At 39.3% G+C, this 23,119-nt stretch overlaps 1 protein-coding gene across 2 annotated transcripts in view; it reads right to left on the reverse strand.

Moving 5' to 3' along the window:
- The window catches only part of LOC127634883 (mitogen-activated protein kinase 1), a 50,638-nt gene that overhangs the window by 20,002 nt on the left and 7,517 nt on the right, over window positions 1-23,119 (reverse strand). For both annotated transcript variants that reach the window (XM_052114630.1, XM_052114620.1), the window contains exon 2: window positions 1,244-1,426. In XM_052114630.1, coding sequence (XP_051970590.1) covers window positions 1,244-1,426 — 183 coding nt within the window. The remainder of the gene's footprint in view (window positions 1-1,243; window positions 1,427-23,119) is intronic.

Genomic DNA, 23,119 nt, shown 5'->3' on the forward strand with positions numbered 1-23,119 from the left:
TACCGAATAGAATTCCCCAAAACAACTTTCAACCAATGAAATCGTTTTATTGTCCTAAGGCAGTGCAAGCCATTCGCGCATCACAAGCCGACTATTTAGCCCTTTTTGGGCTAATGTGGGTCTAGGTTTTAACTTTTAATCGTTTAATGTAATTTTGAGTGTGACTATGGATTAAGGAGGGGGTACAAGCATGCTGGGTTGGAAATCTCAAGGATTTATAGTGGCGTTTTCCTTATTATATTTCATGTTAATCTGAAAGCAAAAAGAAACTAATGAAACACGGAATGTTGAGTTAATGTCATATGTGCAGCCTCACCAAAGCAAAGCGGGCACATCCGAAAGTAAAGTGCTGCCAGCTCGTGATGCACAAATGGCTTGCACACGCTGCATGTGTCTGTTAGGTATACTGCAGTCTCATCACATTTTAACTTTTCGTTTACCCTCCCATTCAGCTCATGAAAACACGCTGCGTGATCATGAGGAAGGATTACATCAAGATGTAGATTATTGGAATGTAGGTGCGGAATTTATATAAATAAGTCCACTCTTCTCTCGCCTTTGCTGGTGTGCCAGTGATTACCCCTCCACGTGCCAATGCTGGCATGCGTGCCATAGTTTGCCGACCCCTGTCCTAGGGGGACAGGATTCAAGGGTCCCGCACCCACTTCAGTTTCAATAGGATATACATCAACATATGCTAGAAAATTGTGTTCATCAACCTATTGTTTCCACACAAAAATACAAAGCTTGCTTATATCATCCAAAACTACTCTCACTATCTACACGCCTACGGACTATTGATTTCTGTCCTAAAATTAACTTTTTACTAGACCATTTTGTATAGTCTTTGCCTACACAGTGCGAGAGGAGTGTTTTTTGCCAGAGGCTGTATTTTCAGTCTGTACATGAACATTTAGAAATGTAATCTTTTTTTAAAATGAGCATATCCAATTCAGTAATCAGTTAACTACTGATTGAAATCAATGTTTTTATAGGGCCTGAAGGTCAACAGATATAGCTAGAGATACATCAGTTGTGTCTGTGTGGGGTCTGGATATATACAGTGTCTGAAAAGTCTGAGACTACAAGTGAAAATGCATCTATTTTGCATTCAGAATGTGCAACCTCAGAACATTGATGTTAAATGTTATTAATAAAGTAGTTAAAAAATTCTTACAAAGTCTTGAGATATTGTGTGTTTGTGCCAATTTTTCACTCTCTCAGGCCATCACTAAAAGGATACACATCTTTCATCTGGTCGGTGGTGGGGGTGCGGATGATGTCGTTGATGCTGATGATGTTCTCATGCTTGAAGCGGAGTAGGATTTTAATCTCGCGGAGTGTGCGCTGACAGTATGTCTGGTGCTCGAATGGACTGATCTTCTTTATTGCCACACGCACTTTCCTATCACGATCGTGCGCTGAGCTAAAGAGAAGCAAAAGAGAAGAGAGAGAAATAAAACATAAGACTATCAAGACACGTTCAAACAGCTTTTGTAACCAAACTCGCGCAATAAATGCACTAACTGTATCTTCGTTACAGTTGCAAAAGATTTGTTGGATTGATCTCTCAAATGTAAAAAAAAAAATCAAGGATACAAGAAACATGTTTATTAGTTGACACAAAAAAGGTGTCAAGCACACAGTACAAAAAGCAATATACTGTATGTGGAAAGGCAAAACGATGATAGACAGTTGGATGTAAACAGGCCGCCTTCAGGTTATCAAATCAACACTAACATTCATTTCAACCGTGACTCGACCGTGACTTGGCTTTGTATTTAATGAAAAATTGAACAGGCCTACCCAACTTGTTTCGCACAAACGCTCTTGCTCACAAACAGGAGCAAATGGACGAGTTAGGGGCCGTTCACACCGAATGTGTGTTTAAGTGTGTCTGCTCTGTTTTTCCAATGGCTGGACGGACGTCTACGACAGTTGCACATCATCTTGCTGGTTCTTCAGGGTCTCACGCAGGGCCTGCACATTCTTTAGACACCATATGTAAAGTTAAAAAGTCAAAAACGCTTGTCGAGACACCTGTGTTCTGTCTCATTCATTGCATTGTAGTTTGTTTTTATTTGACTGCTGTTACACATAATTCTAGATTGTTCTACACCAAGCAGTTTCGGCGCTTGGTAAACAGTAAACCAATTTGTTTTCCTTCTGCTCTGGTATGCTGAGGGGCCACCATGCCTTCTTAAAACAGTGTCTGTTTACTGGTTTAATACAGTTACGAATGTTGCCTACAATGCTTACAAAAAATACAGCCTATAGAAACTATACTTGCTAGGAGAAAGAATTATAAAGAGAGCAAGCGATTTCAGATTTAGGTTGGGGCTTAAAATCTGACGGTATCATTCGGACAAGGTAGAGTCAGACCACACAGCTTTGGGTACAGGCTTCATTTCATGGCCCGTGCTGACCTCGATCTCTTTTTCACTAAACCATAAATTGCATCAAGTGGAGGGACAACTTCTAAAATGGCTGACTATGGTTGGGAACCGAGAACCGGTTCCATTCTTTCATCTTCATTACTTTCGGTTCTGTTAACGGTTTCCCTGCGTGAATTTTCCGCCAATGAGGTTGGAACACCACACTGAAAAACTCGGACAGTGTTTCCAGCAGCGCATATCTGCAGAAAAATGACTCTTATGAGCCAGCTTTGTTGAATCTACAGCGAAAAAGAGACAGTGCTTCTGGAACAGTCCGGTTCACGAAAGGATGACTCCTATGAGCCGATTCCTTTGAATCTAAAGTGCGAAACATACAGTCCTTCCGATCTAGTCTGGTATAGTATTAATCTTACATTGATGTGCAAGTTATGAATGTCCAACTCAAAATTAAATGAGAACTGTTGAAGTCTTACAAGATTGAAGTACAACATTAGACAACAGAACACAGTCTAAATTGGTTACCGTTCTGTCATTTGACTTCAGACATGTGAGACTTAAATCAAGCAGTGTTTGATTTAATATACACAAGTTTGTAATATAAGGAATTTATATAAAAAATTAATGAATGAATGAAATATGCCACCACATTTCTTGTTTGTTTAGATACAGTCCAGATATAGCCTAGATAGGATCAATTATTCTCCTCATTTAGCAACAGACTGCCAAATAAGAATTGCATTTCTCATTTTCAAATAATTCATCCTCAAAAGGTACTAAAAGAACTACTGGAATCATTACTGGAAATGGAATGGTTAAGAGGAATCTGAACTGGAATCGTTAAATTCCTAACGATTCCCATCCCTACTGCTGACACATTGTTAATGCGTGTCAGATGCACCAATAAATGCACCATCTGCACCATTTTCTCTTGCAAAACACAAACATGGTCATCAAGCAACTTCTTTATGTTTGTCATTTTATTGATAGCAAAGATACAGACCAGATAAACCTGCATCACCGGCAGCGGTCAAAGGCGTCTATCTAGGCTAGTGCATTTTTACATAGGAAAACAATGGAAAAGCAGCAAAGATGGATGCAAAAACATGTTTGGTGTGAACAGCCCCTTAAACTCATTAACGAAATTACCAAGAAAAAAAAATTCACTTTTTAATTTTATGTTGCTAAAACTTTTATACATTGATGCATGTTTGAATTTATAAATGTTTATACATTTTTAGAAATGTATTAAATTTTTTGTTCAACTAAAATGTTATTTCATACACTATAATCACATGCCATTTTAGTCAGAATTACATGGACTACAATCTATGGATTACGCAACATTAACAAAATGAAACTGACATAGTCAACAAAAGACAAAAACTGAACAAATGAACTCTGCTGTCAACATGAATCAGAGTAACGGCTGTAAAACTGCATCTGTAAACTGCATGCATGCACAAAGTGGAAAACGTAAAGTGTCTGGTTGCACACACCACACCTAAAGAAAAGGAATGTGTAGAATTTAATCAAAAATGAAAAAATATTGAAAACCATGATAGAAGAGAGAGAAGTAGAGATTTAGCAAGACAGCAGGGAAAAGGGAAAAAGGAGAGAGACGTGGTTTCCACAGAGACGGACAGGCGAGACTTAGCGGTTAGGGGTTATGCAACAGGCTGTTGCCATGGTAATGTGAAGGAGGGGGTGGAGATGGGCTGAACATTCATAGTGAATTTACACAAAGCGCTGACAATGCCAGATACCCTTGGTCCACCAGAGGAGGGGAAAAAAGACAAACGCTCCAACTAATAAAGATGTCTATAAATAAGCTGGATATGCGTGCAAAACATGCATCTCGAACACAAGAAATTAACATCATGAAATGACCGACACTGGAGATCAGTACAGGGTTCAAATTCAGAGTATGAAAGACACAAAACCCCAAAACGCTTGACAGTACTGAAGTCTACACAAAAATGAATAAATTCTAAGTGCTGAAATGGATGAAACTGAACTGCAGTTGAAGGTTTACTGCAGGGTCAAAAATTAAAGGGGGCTCGGGGCAAAAATGCCACAGAAAATGAAAAGGTTCCCCCAAAATTAAAAGTGTGGGGGCAAAAAATGCCCTCATAATGAATTTTTCTGTTTTTTATTGGGAACTTCAGGGGCCGTTTGCATACAACTTTTTAGACTAGTCTTAATAGTTAGTTGTCAAAATTTTGGTCTTAACTTTTTCAGTCAGTTGCATAAAAACTTTTGATCTCATTTTAAACCAAAATGTAAGACAGCAGGGGCCGGATTCACGAAACATTCTTAAGACATTTATTCTTAACTACCATTTTCTTCTTAATTTGTAACTTAAGAAAATTTTGTATTCCTGAATAAACGTCTTAAAGTTCTGATCTTTTTTCTTAAGAATCATAATAACAAGTTAGGATACACAATTGTCTTAAATTTTTAAGGTTTTTAGAGAATTTACTGGGTTTTTCATGTCGAGTCTGAATTTGCTGTGGGATGTTTATGTATGAATTTGATTTTAGACCAAAAAAAAAAAAACAGTTTTTGACTGTTTTGTGTTTAATTATATTTTTAATTTCAGCTTGTAAACATGTACATTTTATCACCAAATTCAAACAATAAAATGTTGTTTTGAAGCTTCTGAATGTGGTGACCAATCATGCTAATGGATGTGCTGCATATAACGCTCCCTCTCTCCATGATCTTTAGAGTTCATAGAAACATAATAATTATAACATTAGAAAGATTTTTTTTTTCACCCCATCCACATCGGAGTTGGGCACAGCAGAGACAGCCTCAGTCACCCATTTACCTGCCTCGTACTTTCCGACATGATATCATCACGTTCCCAAAAATAACTTTTTCAATTCCTCACCAAGAACATCCAGCACTTGTAGTTTTTGTTTCTTTTCTTTTCCTCTGTGTCAAATGAAAAGATAACAAATGGTTACCAGCAAATAAATTCTCCTATTACGGTTAATGTCATTAAACTATCACATATAGAAAATAACTGAGACTTTGTAAATGACTTTGACTTTAACGATGGTAACAATTTTTTATTATTTGGATTAAAATCACTAAATTTGTTAATTAGAAAACATTTGGAAGCATTGTATTCCTCCAATAAGCAAACATTTTCAGCAAATGAAAACTGCATTGAGTGTCCACAGTCTGCCATTTTTTTAAGCTCTTTACAGTCTTAATTTTCCCACAATGCAATGTGATTGCATCGTGTCTTATTGAAGAGCTTGTTTTATGCAACAGGCTTTCAATGGGATCTTTAGCTAGACAGAGTCTTAAGTTAATGGCTATATTTATGCAACCGGCCCAAAATGGTTCATGATATAGTTCCTAATATAGTCCTTTTTATCCATATTATAGCATTAACACCAGATGATTTAAATCAACATCTTGATTTAGCAATGATGTGGAGTAAGATGTATAGATCTTGACCATTTGTATTAACGAACTGATTAAATTAACTATTCGACAAACCAATGAGCCAGTTTAAAATGTTGTTTTAAATGTTTAGAAACATTTTCATAAAAGTATGAAATGCCCCTGAAAAATCTAATCCAGGGTCAAACACTTCCTCTTAAATGTAAACTTTAATTACTGACACTGGCCTACTGTCAATTCAATCTTGTGAAAACTGTCAAGAACAGGGGCGGCTGTGGCTCAGGTGGTAGAGCGGGTCGGCTGCTAATCGCAGGGTTGGTGGTTCGAATCCCGGCCCACACGACTCCACATGCCGAAGTGTCCTTGGGCAAGACACTGAACCCCATGTTGCTCCCAATGGTAGGTTAGCGCCTTGCATGGTGTATGAATGTGTGTGTGAAAGGGTGATTGGGACACAGTGTAAAGCGCTTTGGTAACCTCTGAGGTTAGAAAAAAGCGCTATATAAGTGCAGACCATTTACCAAGAACATGTCCGGGTCATATTTCAGTCACAAATTGAGACAAAAATATATATATTTTTAAATTGCATTAAGAAAATTGTCCATTATAAGATTGTTTAAGTAATAGTTCACCCAAAACAGTCCACACTGAGGCCGTTGTGAAGAAGGCTCACCAGCGCCTCTTCTTCCTGAGACGGCTGAGGAAGTTTGGAATGAACCACCACATTCTGACACGGTTCTACACCAGTACTGTAGAGAGCATCCTGACTGGCTGCATCACCGCCTGGTATGGCAATAGCACCGCCCACAGCCACAAAGACCTGCAAAGGGTGGTGCGAACTGCCAGAAACATCATCAGAGGTGAGCTTCCCTCCCTCTAGGACACATATAACAGGCGGTGTGTGAAAAAAGCTCAGAGGATCATCAGAGACTCCAGCCACCCGAGCCATAGGCAGGCGGCATCGCAGCATCAGGACCAGCACCAGCCAACTACATGACAGCTTCTTCCCCCAAGCAATCAGACAATGATCTCTCATGATCAATATACACCAGCACTGCACTTTATTAATCTATTATCTCACACTGGACTGTCATAATTATATTCTCCACAATAAAACTACAGCATATATATATTCTGCATAATGCAGCGGCTCATTAAAGCTTATCGTGGCCCATTCAGTCTGTTTCGCTGCCGACCCACTGGCCCGCTCGGTTCTTTTTACTTTTTATTTTTATTGTATGTGCACTCCATATTGTGTGTATTGTTTACTGTACATTGTATATTATATACTTTCACCCACTGTTGTACTTGTATATATGGTCGTGTGACAATAAAAGTGATTTGATTTGAAAATGAAGGCAAATAAATTATTATATATTTTTTGGATGAACCATCCCTTTAAATTCTTTGACCAATTAAGTACACTCCACCCCAAATTCTCATTACTATAAAGCATCCAAACAAATTATTATTACTTAACTTTTTGCAATTATAAATCTCAGTAGATCATTGTTACTGTAATAGTGATTTTGTTTTACTGTAATACACTATAATAAAGGTAGTAACAACATACCGAATACAACTGTAGTGTATAAATACTTTTAGAATGTATTTTTTTCATATTATAGTAATTTATGGTACAATTAAAATATTTATTTGGGGGGGAGGGTTAATTGTCAATAATAATGCCACAAAAAAAATAAATGCATAATGTTTGACAGGATTCACGAGATTCACCCATTTGGATGTGTTATGCAGTACGATTTTGTGTGTGTTTTGTTTGTACATGTAATTTATAAGATTCCCTTTTGGCAGCTTCCGCCACTTGCATAAAGATAACTGACGTGACTCCATTTAAATTTACCTTTTTGTGGGTGGAAGTCTTATCCGAATGGGGCTGGAACACCACAAGGGTGGGTAATCCTTTCCTTTCTGTTCCTAACCCAGAAAAATTGCACATTTACAGCTGTGCCAGTAAGAAGCTTTTCACATTCTATTAACCACACAATCTTAAGAACATTAAATGGTTGAATAGTTTCACCCTTCTTTGGAGACTCCACAAGAGGATCAAAATGGCGGTTCTTGCCCATGCAAAAGAGACCACCATAATGCAAGGGTGTTTTGAGTGGTTGCCAGCGCATTGCTGTTACCAGGGCTGGACTGGTAATCCGGCATACCAGGCATTTTCCCGGTGGGCCGACGCACTTTGGCCAGTCCGCCACTGATCGGCCCCATCGGAAGAACCGAGCGGGCCAGTGGGTCGGCAGCGAAACAGACTGAATGGGCCACGATAAGCTTTAATGAGCCGCTGCATTATGCAGAACGGACCACAAAACGGCGCCACGATATGCAGAAAAGGACAGCGGTTCATTTAACAATGTCATTTTACGGGGGTCTGGGTAGCTCAGAGAGAATTGACGCTGACTACCACCCCTGGAGTCGTGAGTTCAAATCCAAGGCGTGCTGAGTGACTCCAGCCAGGTCTCCTAAGCAACCAAATTTGCCCGGTTATATTGGCTCGCTATAATGTGTTGTTCTCAGCGGAGAATAGCGCTGGCCTCCACATGTGCTACGTCTCAATGGCAACGCACCACGTGATAAGATGTGCGGATTGACGTATCAGACACGCAGGCAACAGAGATTCATCCTCTGCCACCTGGATTGAGGGGAGTCACTATGCCATCACAAGGGCTTAAGAGCACATTGGGAATTCCAAATTGGGTGAAAAAATATATATATTTAAAAAAAAAAAAAATTACGATTCATTTCGATGCATGATATAATCATGATTTGATATACAGTAACAACATTTTAATGACAAAGTATGAGGGAAAATTTTGTTTTTCAGAAAAATGTGAGCAAAATTCACATCATAATTTCAAATCAGAAAAATAAATGATCTATTACACAATATAAGGCTACATTCAGGATGATCAGGTGCATGACCATGAAATGATGGTTGCAATCAAAACTACTTAAATATGCAAGGGACAGCTGTACTCGTTTCAATTTCTAGCTTAACTCTAGATGCTTTTTTTAGAAGAAAAAATACATAGTATGCTTCGTATTAATGCTTTGTTAGAATTATTTTGGCATCATCTCATTTTAGCTTTTTAAAAAAAAAAAATTGTATCGGCGAGTTCCGAAAATGAAGTATCAGTACTCGTCCGCCCGAACATCACTCATTATGGTAGAACAAACAAAGTCTAAGCTAATTGTGGCAGAATGCAATACAAAAAAGCCTATCAATTACACTATAATTCTCTCTCAAATATTTTCCACACTCTTGAAGCAAAGCCCTTTCCTTACGTGCCTAGACAAAGTACACAAAAATCATCATCCATGCAAATAAAAAAAAATCAAGCACTCTGATTTTCCATTGATTATTTTTTCCCCACTCCCTCTGTTGCCTGCTCCTTCTGACACTCATTCCAGTCAGTCTGGTTCACATGACGGCCGATTGACGTTCTTGGCAGAAGGGTTGCCATGGAGACTGGCACGTGGCTGAGTTTGGCATGGAGGCATGGCCCAGGCAATAGCCACACAGGGAGTATGTGTTTGTAAGTGCAGACATGTGTGAGGGGGTCTATTGACTGATATATCTGCATGTACGTCTGTGTAACTGCACAACGGTGTAAATGCGGATGACTGCAGGCCTCGTCACACAATATGATGTTCCACAAATGGCATGACCAATCATACAAGGCTTTAAGACTCTTTCCACAATATCTAAAAAAAACTCCAACATAACTCATTGCATTCTAAAGATGGATGCCACCTCTACAAGTATACTTCTTTGGTTGAGAGCCATAAATGTATAGAAATTAATGCATTTCCAAACAAACTAGAACATCATTTTCCTCTACCAAAATGCTCAGCATTACTGCATATACTTTGGAAACCCAGTAAGTGTGGATGTGGTCGGATGTGTCATTGCTGCGCCACATAATTGAAAAAAATAAAGAACCATTTTAAACAGATTTCAGAAATCTCCACCCATCTTCCATTGTATGTTCAAACAGATAGTCTCTCCCCAAACTCACACCATAAGTCAAGACAATGTTGTGGTTCCAAGCTGGATGGGTCCAGCTCTTTTAACAAGAGATACCAGAAAGAATTTTAACAACGATTTGCATAACACACATCAGCTTTTAATAATTGAAGTATACATTTCTTTTAATATCTAGAAATCATCTTTGTACATGTCAAGTTTGCTATGCTTTCTGAAATTCCTGCAACTCAAAAATCATGGGAGCCCAAAAAATGTCCAAATGTTGGCTTAATAAAAACTCAACCTATTCACCATAATGGCTTTTGTTGGCTATAACTTCATTCAGATCCCCCAGTTCACAGATGTCAAACAGACAACACACAACAAATAGTTTTTATGGCCTCTAAAGCTTTTTCCAAAATAAGGTTGAAGGTTTTTACTAATAGGGTTTTTCTTGCTAAATATGGGGCTGACGAAGCAAATTATATGATATTCAAATGAATGTTTTTGCCATTTTATAAGCACTAAATATGCTTCTAATCTGGAGCGTGGATGAGTGCGGGGTGCTTAAAGATTGGTTTTGCGTGAGTGTTGTGCAATCCACCGAGACATGCAAGACGCGCTCTGCTCTATCCTACAGTATCTCTTGAGCACACAGATGCAAGTGCGCCCAACGCCCGTCAACCAAGCTTCCCTCAATAAGTGAGCTCCAGTGACAGGATAGCGCAGAGCTGATCACATGACTGTCTCATTAAACATGGACTTTTCTCAATATTGTGGAGCAGATGAGAAAACTTATGTGACCCATTTGAATTGTTCATGAGAATTTTCTATTTTAAAATGCTATGGACCAATTCAACCATTTTAACCGGCTACAGCACTGACATTGGAAAGGGAAAACACCTGCTCTTCGCCAGTATCAATTACAAGACTTTTCACTACAGATCAACAACACCCTTACTAACATTTATCACAGTAAACTGAACAGAATGTTTCCTTACAACTGAAAGTTGCATAAAAAAAGTGGTTTAATGTGTTTAGTAGGCTATTATATTTCACAAATAAAGACCTAACCACTGTAATGAAGAGCCATCCATGGTCTTTCTTGATTATGGCATTACAAATGCATCTGTTAAACAATGAAAGAACTATGGAAAACAAAAGGGCATGTACAATGAAGAGTACAATTCTGGGCCTTTATAAATTATTAACAAACTCATTTGTGCCATTTTAATACATTTCCTGTTTTGATGATATTTGAGATTAGGAAACAAACTAGCCTGGTTTGGCATCAGATATTCCCATAATCTAAATACTTCCCAAATCATTAAGAGTCTGGTAAAAGGAAAACAAAATCTGCTTTGGAGTAGGAAACAAACATTTCCTTTATAGCACAGTTCCCAAATCAGTAAAGTGGTTTACTCATGAATATTATAACTAGGCCTATAGAAATAAGGTGTTAAGTCTATTTGACTTCCCACAGCACCTTGAAGTACAAAAACTCATTCAGAGGTTTCTACATACTCAGATGAACAAATCATATTCATTACAAACATGAAATGCAATTACATACCTTAAATATTAATTGCAATTGGATAGCCTTTATCAAGCAAATTTGATTTTTACATTGGCAAACCATGAATTAAGCACTCCAGGTCTACCTTTTTTAAATTAACATTTAAAGAATTATACAAACTATTTCACAAATTCGTTCTGTTTTTTTGTTGTTGTTTTTTTAATGACCAAATCCCAATATATTTGGCTATAAATAAAAACTTCCCAGAAATCCAACAAAGCAACCCATACTCAAGTGGACAAACAGTCCTTATTGTAATTATTAATGCAGTTTAATTGATAATAAACAGGTGCTATTTGGGCACATGGAACAGACATGAAATACTATATTTAAAAAAATACTATGCTAACATTAGGTTTATGTGCTGGGCTTTGCATAGGTTTTGCCAAACCCCTTCATTAACGCTAGGAATGCCGAATACTAATACCGACAAAGCAATTTCAAGCTTCACCCACAATCAAGTGGGTAAACAGTCATTATTTTGAATATTAATGTCATTTAACTGGTAATAAAGAGGTGCTATTTGAAATGAGGGCACACAACACCTTGATTTACACCAGCTATTTATAGATGCATGCTCTGAATGAGTGAGTCAACCTGCTGAAGCAAACAGCCATAGAGGGATAAGCTTGAACACAAAATCTGAGTGATACATTTAATGGTCTAAGCTTCAGGAAACTCTTGCCCTCCAACAATGAAGGAAAATTAGTATAATTACCTAATAAGCAGAAAAACAGATGCACACTATTATTTGTACAATCAGTAACATCTTTTGGGACAACTAAATAGTTCAATTGCCCATGAATACTACATTTATCTTAGTACACTCAGAAATAACAATTCTGTCATCAATTTACTCATGTTTTTCTTCATCTGTGGAACACATATAACCATTGTGTAACCATTCACTTTCATTGCATCTTTTTTCCATTCAATGCAAGTGAATGGCAACTAACTCAAACATTATGCTTAACATCTCCTATTGTTTTCCACAGAAGTATGAACGCTACACAGGTTTTGGTTGGCTTTCTTGCCTTCCATCCTAGAGATGATGCTATCTCTGATTCATTTTCACAAAATGTACAAAAAAAAATCTCTGTTTATTATCAATTGACATGTTGAATAATAAAGCAAATAAAGTAAGTGTTCAGTGCTAGAGAAAAATATTCAAGGATATAGCACTGAAAGATCAGTGCTATCTTCACACCAGAGCGCTTACGATGTTCACAGCTCTGTTGTTTTGTCGAAACAGCTAACCTAAAGTGTAAAGTGTAGAAACTGTGAGATGGGTCAACCGCTTTCATGTTGTCTCGCGGTCCGGAATGAACCAATACAGGGTCCGGATCCGGACCTCAGTCCGCTAACTGGTGACCGCTGATGTAGGCTATGGGAATAACAGTGTAAAATTATTTCACAACAATTGATAGTGTATTTACTGAATGTGTAGATTCACTTTGTTAGACTACATTTTTTAGATTTCCAAATTATTATTCAGCACTACATTCACAAAGTTACACTGGATTCAGTGTATGTGAGTGGAGCGTCAACAATTTCCCCTCCGTGCTCAAAGCATTCTTTAACCACTCCATTCCTGGTTGTCCATTTCCCACATTCGCTCTGCGCTCCTGGATTAGAGACACTCTGCTCTATGTTCGATCCATGGCAAAATTAACTAACCAATGTAAAGTTATTTCAGTATGCTTTGAAATATCACACCCTTCCATGCAGATTAAATTAAATTAAAAACGCAATACTGGGACAAAAGCTACAATGTGCTTTATAGGAACACTAACATTAACCCAAGACTCAATTTAATGACTTTTATAGCTTACTTCTGAAACATGTCTGCAGCATTCTCTATAATTAATAAATTACTGGACACATTTTTTTTAATAAAAAAAATCTGAAAAGAAAACATTAAAATCAAATTAATGAATTACCAAACAGAAAAAAAAACATTATTAGGCCAATGTATTATTGCCTATTATTTCACTTCTTTTAATTAACCTTGTCCTTTAATTCTGTAGTTCTATACAGAATTCAGTTGGTGTTTTAGGTCATTAAAAGCTCAACTCCAATTAATGCGGGACATAAGAGCCAACAATTAAGATTGTGATGCTTTTCATTAGAATGATTATTCAAATTTTTTAATTGGGGAGATACACACACATACACAGTTGTGGACAAAAATATTGGCACCCATGGTACATATGAGCAAAGACGGCTGTGAAAAAAAATCTGCATTGTTTATTCTTTTGATCTTTCATAAAAAAACATCACATAAATCTAACCTTTAATTGAAGGGAAACAATTGAAAGGGGGGAAATATCTCATTATTAAATGAATATTTCTCTCCAAAACACATTGGCCACAATTATTGGCACCCCCTAGAAATTCTTATGAGTAAAATATATCTGAACTATATTTCATATTTAAACATTTTAGTACACCTGTGTGACAAGGAACATGAAATTGTGCAGCCATGACTTTGTTTCACCGGGGTATAAATATGAGGTAACACACTGGCCAAATTCTCTTAATCATAAATCACAGTGGGTTAGACTAAAGAATATAGTTCTGATGTGCTGCAAAAGGTTGTTGAGCTTCACAAAATGGGCATTGAAAAAGCCTCTGCTCTCATCCAACAACAAACTCAAGAGTCTTCAGTTTGCCAGACACTATTTGAAATTCATATGCGACCAGGTTCTATGGTCAGATGAAACAAAACAAAAAAAGAGCTTTTTGGCAGCAAACACCAGAGATGGGTTTGGCACATACAGAGATGGAGATGTACCCAATGTCAATGGTTAAATGTGGTGCTGGATCTTTAACGTTGTGAGGCTGTTTTTATGCCAGAGGTCCTGGACATCTTGTTTGGATACATGGCATCACGGACTCTATAAAATACCAACAGATTAAAAAAAATCTAAACCTGGCTGCCTCTGTCAAAAAGCTTAAAATGGGCCCTGATTGGATCTTCCAGCAGGACAAGGATCCAAAACAAACATCAAAAAACAAAATTGGTTCACTGACCACAAAATCAAGGTTCTGCCATGGCTATCCAAGTCCCCTGACCAGAGCCCCATTGAAAATTTGTGGGGTGAACTGAAGAGGAGAGTCAACCAACATGGACCTCTGAATTTGAAGGATCTGTAGAGAATCTGTATGGAGGAATGGTCTCGGATCCCTTTCCATGTGTTCTCCAACCTCATTAGGCATTATAAGGGGAGACTCAGAGCTGTTATCTTGGCAAAGAGCAGTTGCAAAAAGTATTGACTATTGAATAAAAGGGTGGCAATAATTGTGGCCAATGCATTTTGGAGAAAAATATTTATTTAATAATGAGATATTTCCCCCGTTTCAATTGTTTTACTTCAATTAAAGGTTAGAATTTTGCTCATGCTCACATTTACCAAGAGTGCAAATATTTTTGGCCATAACTGTATATACACTGCTGTTCAAAAGTTTGGGGTCACTTGACTGAAATGTTTCTCATGATCTTAAAAACCTTTTGATCTGAAGGCGTACGCTTAAATGTTTCAAATTATTTTTGTAGACAAAAAATATTATTGTGCCACCATTTTAATTGATTTCATTACAAAACTTAAATTGTATTTAAAAAAAAAAATGTTTTTTGAAATGGATGACTTTGACCGAATAATAAAGAAAAGAAGCCAATAAGTGCCCAACATCGATGGGAACTCCTTCAATACTGTTTAAAAAGCATCCCAGGGTGATTCCTCAAGAAGTTGGTTGAGAAAATGTCAAGAGTGCATGTCTGCAAATTCTAGGCAAAGTGTGACTACTTTGAAGATGCTAAAATATAACACAGTTTTTATTTATTTTGGATTTTTAGTCACAACAATTCTCATTTCTGTTATTATATAGTTTAGATGACGTTACTGTTATTCTAAAATGTATTCTAAGAATAAGTGACCCTAAACCTTTGACCGGTACTGTATGTATTACTGACCTTTATATTTTCTCTCCACGTGTGAACGGATTATCATCATGTGTTCTGGACACGTCTTTTAGGATTTCACAACGAACCTTTGATCGTGGCGATCACCTCCCCACTCGTGTTCTCCTTCACCATCCCGTCATTAATTTTCAATATACGCCAGCTGATGTAGGAATAAAGAGACGAGACATGAGCTTGTAGTTAATTAAAGCTTTACTGCAAGCTTACCTCAATAATACGGTTCGTAAACACATGACGCTCATATTTTTTAAAAACCTGCTCCAGGCAAAATAATGCAGCTCTACTCCTTGATCCGCTTTCACTCCGCTTCGCTCACATACTCTGACTGGAATGGCTTAGCATAAAAGTCAAATTAGAAGGCTACAGATGGTAACTGTCACAGAATGCAGGCTGTATTTGGACTAGGGTTGTTAACAAATATTGATTTTCCGAAGTTCAAATAAAGATCATTGTACAATCTCGATATCGATCCTTAATTCCCAAGATCAATCTTTTACTCTATGTGCAACCCTCTACTACAATGAGAGAAAGTCACTCGTATGTGCAACCAAATTTTGTGCTATGCGTCTAAAATGTATATATTTGGCAAATGGATGGTGATTGTAGTGATCGTGTAGTATAGTGGTGGAGTATTCAGCAGCAAGTTCCTTTAACTGCGTGTTGAGAGTAAAAGTTGTTCCGTGTAATGTGTCCAAAGATGAGATCCAGGCAATCCATTTGTCATTGAATAATCTCTTTTTTAATTCGCTTTCTGTTCTATTCAGCCAGTTAATGATCAAAAACAACAACAAAAAAAAAAGATTTAATACGAATCACGTACAGTATGGATAAGATAAAGTAATTTGAGTCTCTCGTTAACATGCGCTCATTTAATGACAATAGTTACAGAAATACCGGTTTTCTTAAAGAGACAGTACAAGTTTTTAAGCACGTATTCAAGTCAATATAAAACAGCCTACCCTGTAAATAGCACAAATCATACAATTAAACAAACATGTAACAAATAATATATGAAACATAACATCATATTTATTGATTGAAAACATGCATTTGAAAAACTAAAAAGTTGAATTAATATTTTCCTAATTTACCTAGTTAGAATGTCCCTTGTACACTCACCTAAAGGATTATTAGGAACACCTGTTCAATTTCTCATTAATGCAATTATCTAATCAACCAATCACATGGGAGTTGCTTCAATGCATTTAGGGGTGTGGTCCTGGTCAAGACAATCTCCTGAACTCCAAACTGAATGTCAGAATGGGAAAGAAAGGTGATTTAAGCAATTTTGAGCGTGGCATGGTTGTAGGTGCCAGACGGGCGGTCTGAGTATTTCACAATCTGCTCAGTTACTGGGATTTTCACGCACAACCATTTCTAGGGTTTACAAAGAATGGTGTGAAAAGGGAAAAACATCCAGTATGCGGCAGTCCTGTGGGCGAAAATGCCTTGTTGATGCTAGAGGTCAGAGGAGAATGGGCCGACTGATTCAAGCTGATAGAAGAGCAACTTTGCCTGAAATAACCACTCGTTACAACCGAGGTATGCAGCAAAGCATTTGGGTGATTCTCGCGAAATTAGACATATGAGGTGTCATGAAACATTTTGATGATAAAAGTAAATGCTATCAAAATAAGAATAATACAGTTATAAACATCTCTTCATGTACTATTTTGCACATGATTTCAAACGACATCATAAATACCAATTTTTTTTGTTTTTTCCACATTTAAGGGGAAATTTGTCATTACCGCAACGTGTCCATGACTGGATTTGTGTTCTTTAAGATGGAAATATTTATAATTAAAAAATATAAAAAATAAAAAGCTTCAGTGCATGTTATACTATAAACATTTACAGTAAAGAAACATGTGGTATTTGGTGATCATTGGTAAATGTAGTGACAATAATAAGGAATATATATGTGTCCAAGACCAATTTTCTCATCCTCCGCAACAATTTTCAATCATTGTTTAAGTCCTCAAGGAACTAACATTTTCAAGAAATTTTGTTGGAAGGGACATAATTGACTGTGACACTCAAGATGGCTACCAGGTAAGCAGTTCTTATTTTTTCTCTCCAAATAAAAGTTAAAATTTTTGTTTGTCATAGTACCTACACAACATTTTAGTTCTCATTACTGAAACATGAGTTTGTGAAGTTTTAAAAAAATGTTGCTGTTTTAATTTTTTGATTACTATATACCCCATTATGGTCTAAATATAAAATGAGAGGGAAATTTTAGCTAACCCTCATTTAGCTTCCACAGTTAGCAAGAATGTTTAAGGTTGCTCATCCTCCGCAACACCATTATCATTCACCGCAACAATTGAAGGCCTGTTATGGTGGAGATACTCAATGTTTCGTAATGAGAAACAGACTTATGAAGGAGGGATGAGCACTATAACTCTTGCTCATTTCTTGCCTCACTCATCCGCTAATCTTGGGTACTGATTGGCCGAAGTTTTAAAGATATTTTAGAGGGTATTTGCGCGGATGGGTCCTGCATAAAGAGGTGTGCGGTGTGCGATGCTCTGGCAGGGGAGGCGGAGCCGGGGCCGTCCTCGGCTGCTCTGAATGACGAGGGAAGGGGCAAGGTGGCCACCCCTCCTCTCAGGGAATTCCCTTAAACATGCTCTTGACCAAGTGAGAGTAATTGATGGTCAACAGCTTCGGCCGGGCATCGCCATTTCATACCCGTATTTTGCCATGATTAAAGATCGGCTATATAGAGTGATGCAGGACGCTCAAACAAAAGAGGAAGTGACCCAATTGTTGATTCCACGGAGCAGCCGGGAAATGATTTTCCAGGCGGCTCACTATAATCCTATGGCCGGTCACCTAGGGGAACGAAAAACACTTCTCTGTCTAATAGCCCGTTTCTATTGGCCGGACATTGGCGGTGACGTCCGCAGGTGGTGTGCGGCATGCCGTGAATGTCAGCTGGTAAACCCACCGGCCACCCCAAAAGCGCCATTGCGCCCTCTACCATTGATCGAGGTCCCCTTCGAAAGAATTGGGATGGACCTCGTCGGGCTATTAGAACGGACAGCACGCGGGCATCGCTTCGTGTTAGTCCTAGTGGATTACGCGACGCGATATCCGTAAGCAGTGCCTCTGAGCAACATCTCCGCACGTAGTGTTGCAGGGGCACTCTTCAAGATAATCTCCTGGGTGGGGATTCCGAAAGAAATCCTCACCGATCAAGGCACGACTTTTATGTCACGAACACTTCGCAAACTTTACGAGCTCTTGGGCATTAAGTCGATTCGCACTAGCGTTTACCATCCGCAGACTGATGGCCTAGTGGAACGATTTAATAAAACGCTCAAGAACATGATTCGTAAATTCGTACAGGATGACGCTAGAAATTGGGATAAATGGCTGGACCCCCTGTTGTTTGCAGTACGAGAGGTCCCACAAGCCTCCACAGGGTTCTCCCCGTTTGAGCTGCTGTACGGGCGACACCCACGCGGGGTCCTCGACGTCATCCGCGAAGCTTGGGAGGAGGGACCTTCTAATAGCAAAAATGAAATTCAGTACGTTCTTGATCTTAGAGCAAAACTCCACACACTGGGGTGACTAACACAGGAGAATTTGCTCCAGGCTCAAGAACGCCAACGCCGGCTGTATGACAGGGGTGCTCGGCTACGGGAATTTGCACCGGGAGTTAAGGTACTTGTATTGCTCCCAACGTCGAGCTCTAAATTACTCGCCAAGTGGCAAGGACCCTTTGAGGTCACACGACGAGTTGGGGATCTCGATTATGAGGTTAAATGTACCGATAGAGGGGGCGCGCGGCAAATATATCACCTCAACCTCCTGAAATTGTGGAGGGAAGAGGCGGCCTCTGTGACGTTGGCCACGGTAGTTCCGGAGAGGGCGGAGCTCGGACCGGAGGTAAACAAAGCCCACAGTCGCAACACTCCGGTTACTTGTGGAGACCACCTCTCAACGCGTCAACTCACAGAGGTAACCGATTTACAAAAGGAATTTGCAGATGTGTTTTCCCCTCTACCGGGCCATACAAACATCATACAGCACCACATCGAGACCGAACCGGGCGTGGTGGTACGGTGCCGCCCTATCAGCTATCCGAACATAAAAAGAAAATAGTTCGGGAGGAATTAGATGCGATGCTCGATATGGGCGTAATAGAGGAATCCCACAGCGATTGGTCCAGCCCGGTTGTTCTTGTTCCTAAGAGTGATGGGTCTGTTCGATTCTGTGTGGATTACATAAAAGTTAACGCGGTGTCTAAATTTGATGCGTACCCAATGCCCCGTGTTGATGAACTGCTCGATCGGTTAGGTAATGCTCGTTTTTATTCAACCTTGGATTTAACGAAGGGTTATTGGCAGATCCCCTTGACACCAATGTCCCGTGAGAAAACCGCCTTCACTACGCCGTTTGGATTACACCAATTTGTGACGCTTCCTTTCGGTTTGTTTGGGGCACCAGCCACATTTCAGCGTCTTATGGATAGGATCCTCAGACCTCACACCGCGTACGCCGCTATCTAGATGATATCATCATTTATAGCAATGACTGGCAGCGGCACATGCAACATCTGAGGGCCGTCCTGAGATCGCTGCGGCGGGCGGGGCTCACAGCAAATCCTAAGAAATGCACGATTGGGCGTGTGGAGGTACGGTATCTGGGGTTCCACTTGGGTCATGGCCAGGTGCGTCCCCAAATTGACAAAACCGCGGCAACTGCGACTTGCCCTAGACCCAAGACCAAAAAGGGGGTGAGGCAGTTCCTGGGGCTGGCTGGCTATTATAGGAGGTTTGTGCCTAATTATTCGGATGTCACCAGCCCGCTGACTGACCTCACTAAAAAGGGGGCTCCAGATCCGGTCCAGTGGTCGGAGCAGTGCCAACAGGCGTTTATGCAGATTAAAGCCGCACTTTGTGGGGGGCCGCTTCTTCATGCACCTGACTTCTCTCTCCCTTTTGTATTACAGATGGACGCTTCAGACAGAGGGCTGGGGGCCGTACTCTCGCAGGTGGTGGAGGGGAGGAGCGCCCGGTGCTGTACATTAGCCATAAGCTCTCCTTAAGGGAGACTAAGTACAGCACCGTGGAGAAGGAGTGTTTGGCCATCAAGTGGGCGGTCCTCACCCTCCGTTACTACCTGCTGGGGCGGGCCTTCACCCTCTGCTCGGATCACGCCCCACTGCAGTGGCTCCATCGCATGAAAGATACTAACGTCCGGATCACCCGTTGGTATCTAGCTCTCCAGCCCTTTAAATTCAAGGTGGTCCACAGACCGGGGTTACAGATGGCTGTCGCAGACTTCCTCTCCAGAAATGGGGGGTTGGTAGGCAGGCCGGATGACGCCCCGGCCTGAGTCGGGCGGTGGGGGTATGTGGCAGCGGGGGCGTGGTCAAGCGCCCGTCCGGGAGAAAAAACCAGTAAGGGCGCTTACACCTGAGCTAAATTATGTCTAACACCTGTCTCTAATTTCAGTGAGCACGGGGAGAGCGGCATAAAAAGGCAGCGAGAGGGCCTCCAGGGGGGAGAGATGACAAGCAAGCTCAGTGCGCTGATATTGTGTTGTATTATGTGTGATAGCGGTGTTGTAAGTAACAACGGAAATTAAAAGCTTACCTTGTGGTGAAGACCTGTTTCCTGTCCTCCTTCGTGTGGGAAGCGTTACACACGTTATATGAATAATCACATCAATATATTATTCCAAGGTGGTCCAGTTGCCATGACCACAATCTGGCAACCTACAACCCATTTGCACTGTTGATATCTGCGCAGGTAGTAGAAGTGGGATGTTAAATCAAGCATCACTGGTAGATGGGAGGAGAAGAATCAGCTGGTGCTCCGGTGAAAAAACAAAATATACATGTACATTTAACAACAGCTGGATGGAAGAATTGAATTTCATATCCCGAAGCCATATCGACAATGCCCACGCCTTTTGTAATGTGTGTCGCACTGATTTTAATATCGGACACGGTGGGAAAAATTCCGTTAAATCACAACGGCACAATTTGTATGTATTTAGCCTGCCTCTGCCATCCAGCACCCCCTTCCCTCTCGGATTTGTGTACCCAAATGTTGACAGATAACAGGCTGCGTGTGTGACATGACACGAGATTAAACAACTCGAGCAACGCGACGTCGGAAAGAACCTCATACTCTGTATCAAGGAAATTTACCAGATTTCTGAACCCTTTGTCCTCAACTATGGAGAACAGCTGGTCATCCAGGGCCATGAATTGCATAATTTTCCTTGTAATTGCTTTGGTCTTTTGCTGCTCATTCCAAGGAATGATAGGAGAGGCTGCTGACTTGTGGCTGGCTCTGAGCTCTGGCTAGCTTTAGCCGCTTTCACTTTTTAGCTTCTTTTTAAAATGGGCATTTTCAGCTGGGTGATGGTGTTATAAGTGTCTAATTAGGTTTGTTGTTCCGAAAGTTATTGTGGTGGTTCCCCCACGGTTTACTTTGGCCTTACAATTATTACACATTTCGAACTTTATATATACTTCACTCACACAGTGAAGATCTCCCACGCCAATGACATGTTTACATGCGGCTGTGACATTATTGTCTGCGCCGCTGGCAACAAAACGGACCGGCTTGGAATCGGTAAGACGTGAGGCTGACCGGCCGGTTACCGGTCCGGGCCGAGCATGTGGAAAATCGGCTAATTCTGGTCCCTGGACGGTCGATCGGTGCATCTCTAGTACAAAGCAGTCGTTCCAGTTGTTTGTTTTAGTTGTTTGACCAACTCATAAATCGAGTTGCTGCTATTCAAGTTCTTCACATGAAATTATTCTCAGAAAAAGGTTGTGTGGTTGAATGTCAGGACCAAAGTGTTTTAGCTAAACTAAAATCTTTTTACAAGAGCACATGATGCTGTTACATTTAAATGTTTCTCAGGACCACATGATAATATGTTACATTGAAAAAGTTCTCATGAACACATGATTATATGTTATACTAGAATGATAATATTTATACTAATGGTTGTATATTTGTTAGTACTACAGTGTAGGCTACATGATATGATTCTTTATGAGCATAACATTGTAACTTATATACACAACACTTGTTAACACAAGGCATGGTACTGTGATGATTACGATAAATGAGAAAATGAAACTCTGTTCAGTGAAATAAATATTATTTTAAAAATTGTATGCGTTTTAAATATGTAAAATAGGGTTAGGCATCAAACCCCTTTGTCAACAGTTAATGTGTGAGCTAAATCTCATTTCCGAAACATTGATTCTCATTACCGAAATGGCATTTTCATTACACGTAACATGTATCTTTTTACAAATTAAGTAATAATTAGATAATCATATTTTGTTTTAAAATGTATATACATATTACACAACACTACTTATTTAAGGTCTGCTACATAACAAATGTGTATGTTATCTTTTAATAAAACAATTAAATAAAATAAATTGTAAATCATCACGTATGTTTCGGTAATGAGAGAAAATAAGGAAATTACAAAAAATAATAAATATGAAAAAGTAATCTCTCCAGAGTTTTACATAGCTTTGAGCACGAGTAATAAGAGTCTACTTTAACATTAGCCAAAAATACACATTTTTAACCATATATTTAATGTAATGTCATGTTGCGGTAATGATAATTTTTATGGACTTCATCTAAAAATGTAAATAATTATATAGGAAATATTTTTTTAAATCTTGTAAAAATAATGGTTATAGTAAGTTCAGATCTTAATCTTATATGTGCAAAAAGAAAATTGGCTTTAAAGGGCAT

Source organism: Xyrauchen texanus, chromosome 4 (assembly GCF_025860055.1).
Source record: "Xyrauchen texanus isolate HMW12.3.18 chromosome 4, RBS_HiC_50CHRs, whole genome shotgun sequence".
Classification (NCBI taxonomy): Eukaryota; Metazoa; Chordata; class Actinopteri; order Cypriniformes; family Catostomidae; genus Xyrauchen; species Xyrauchen texanus.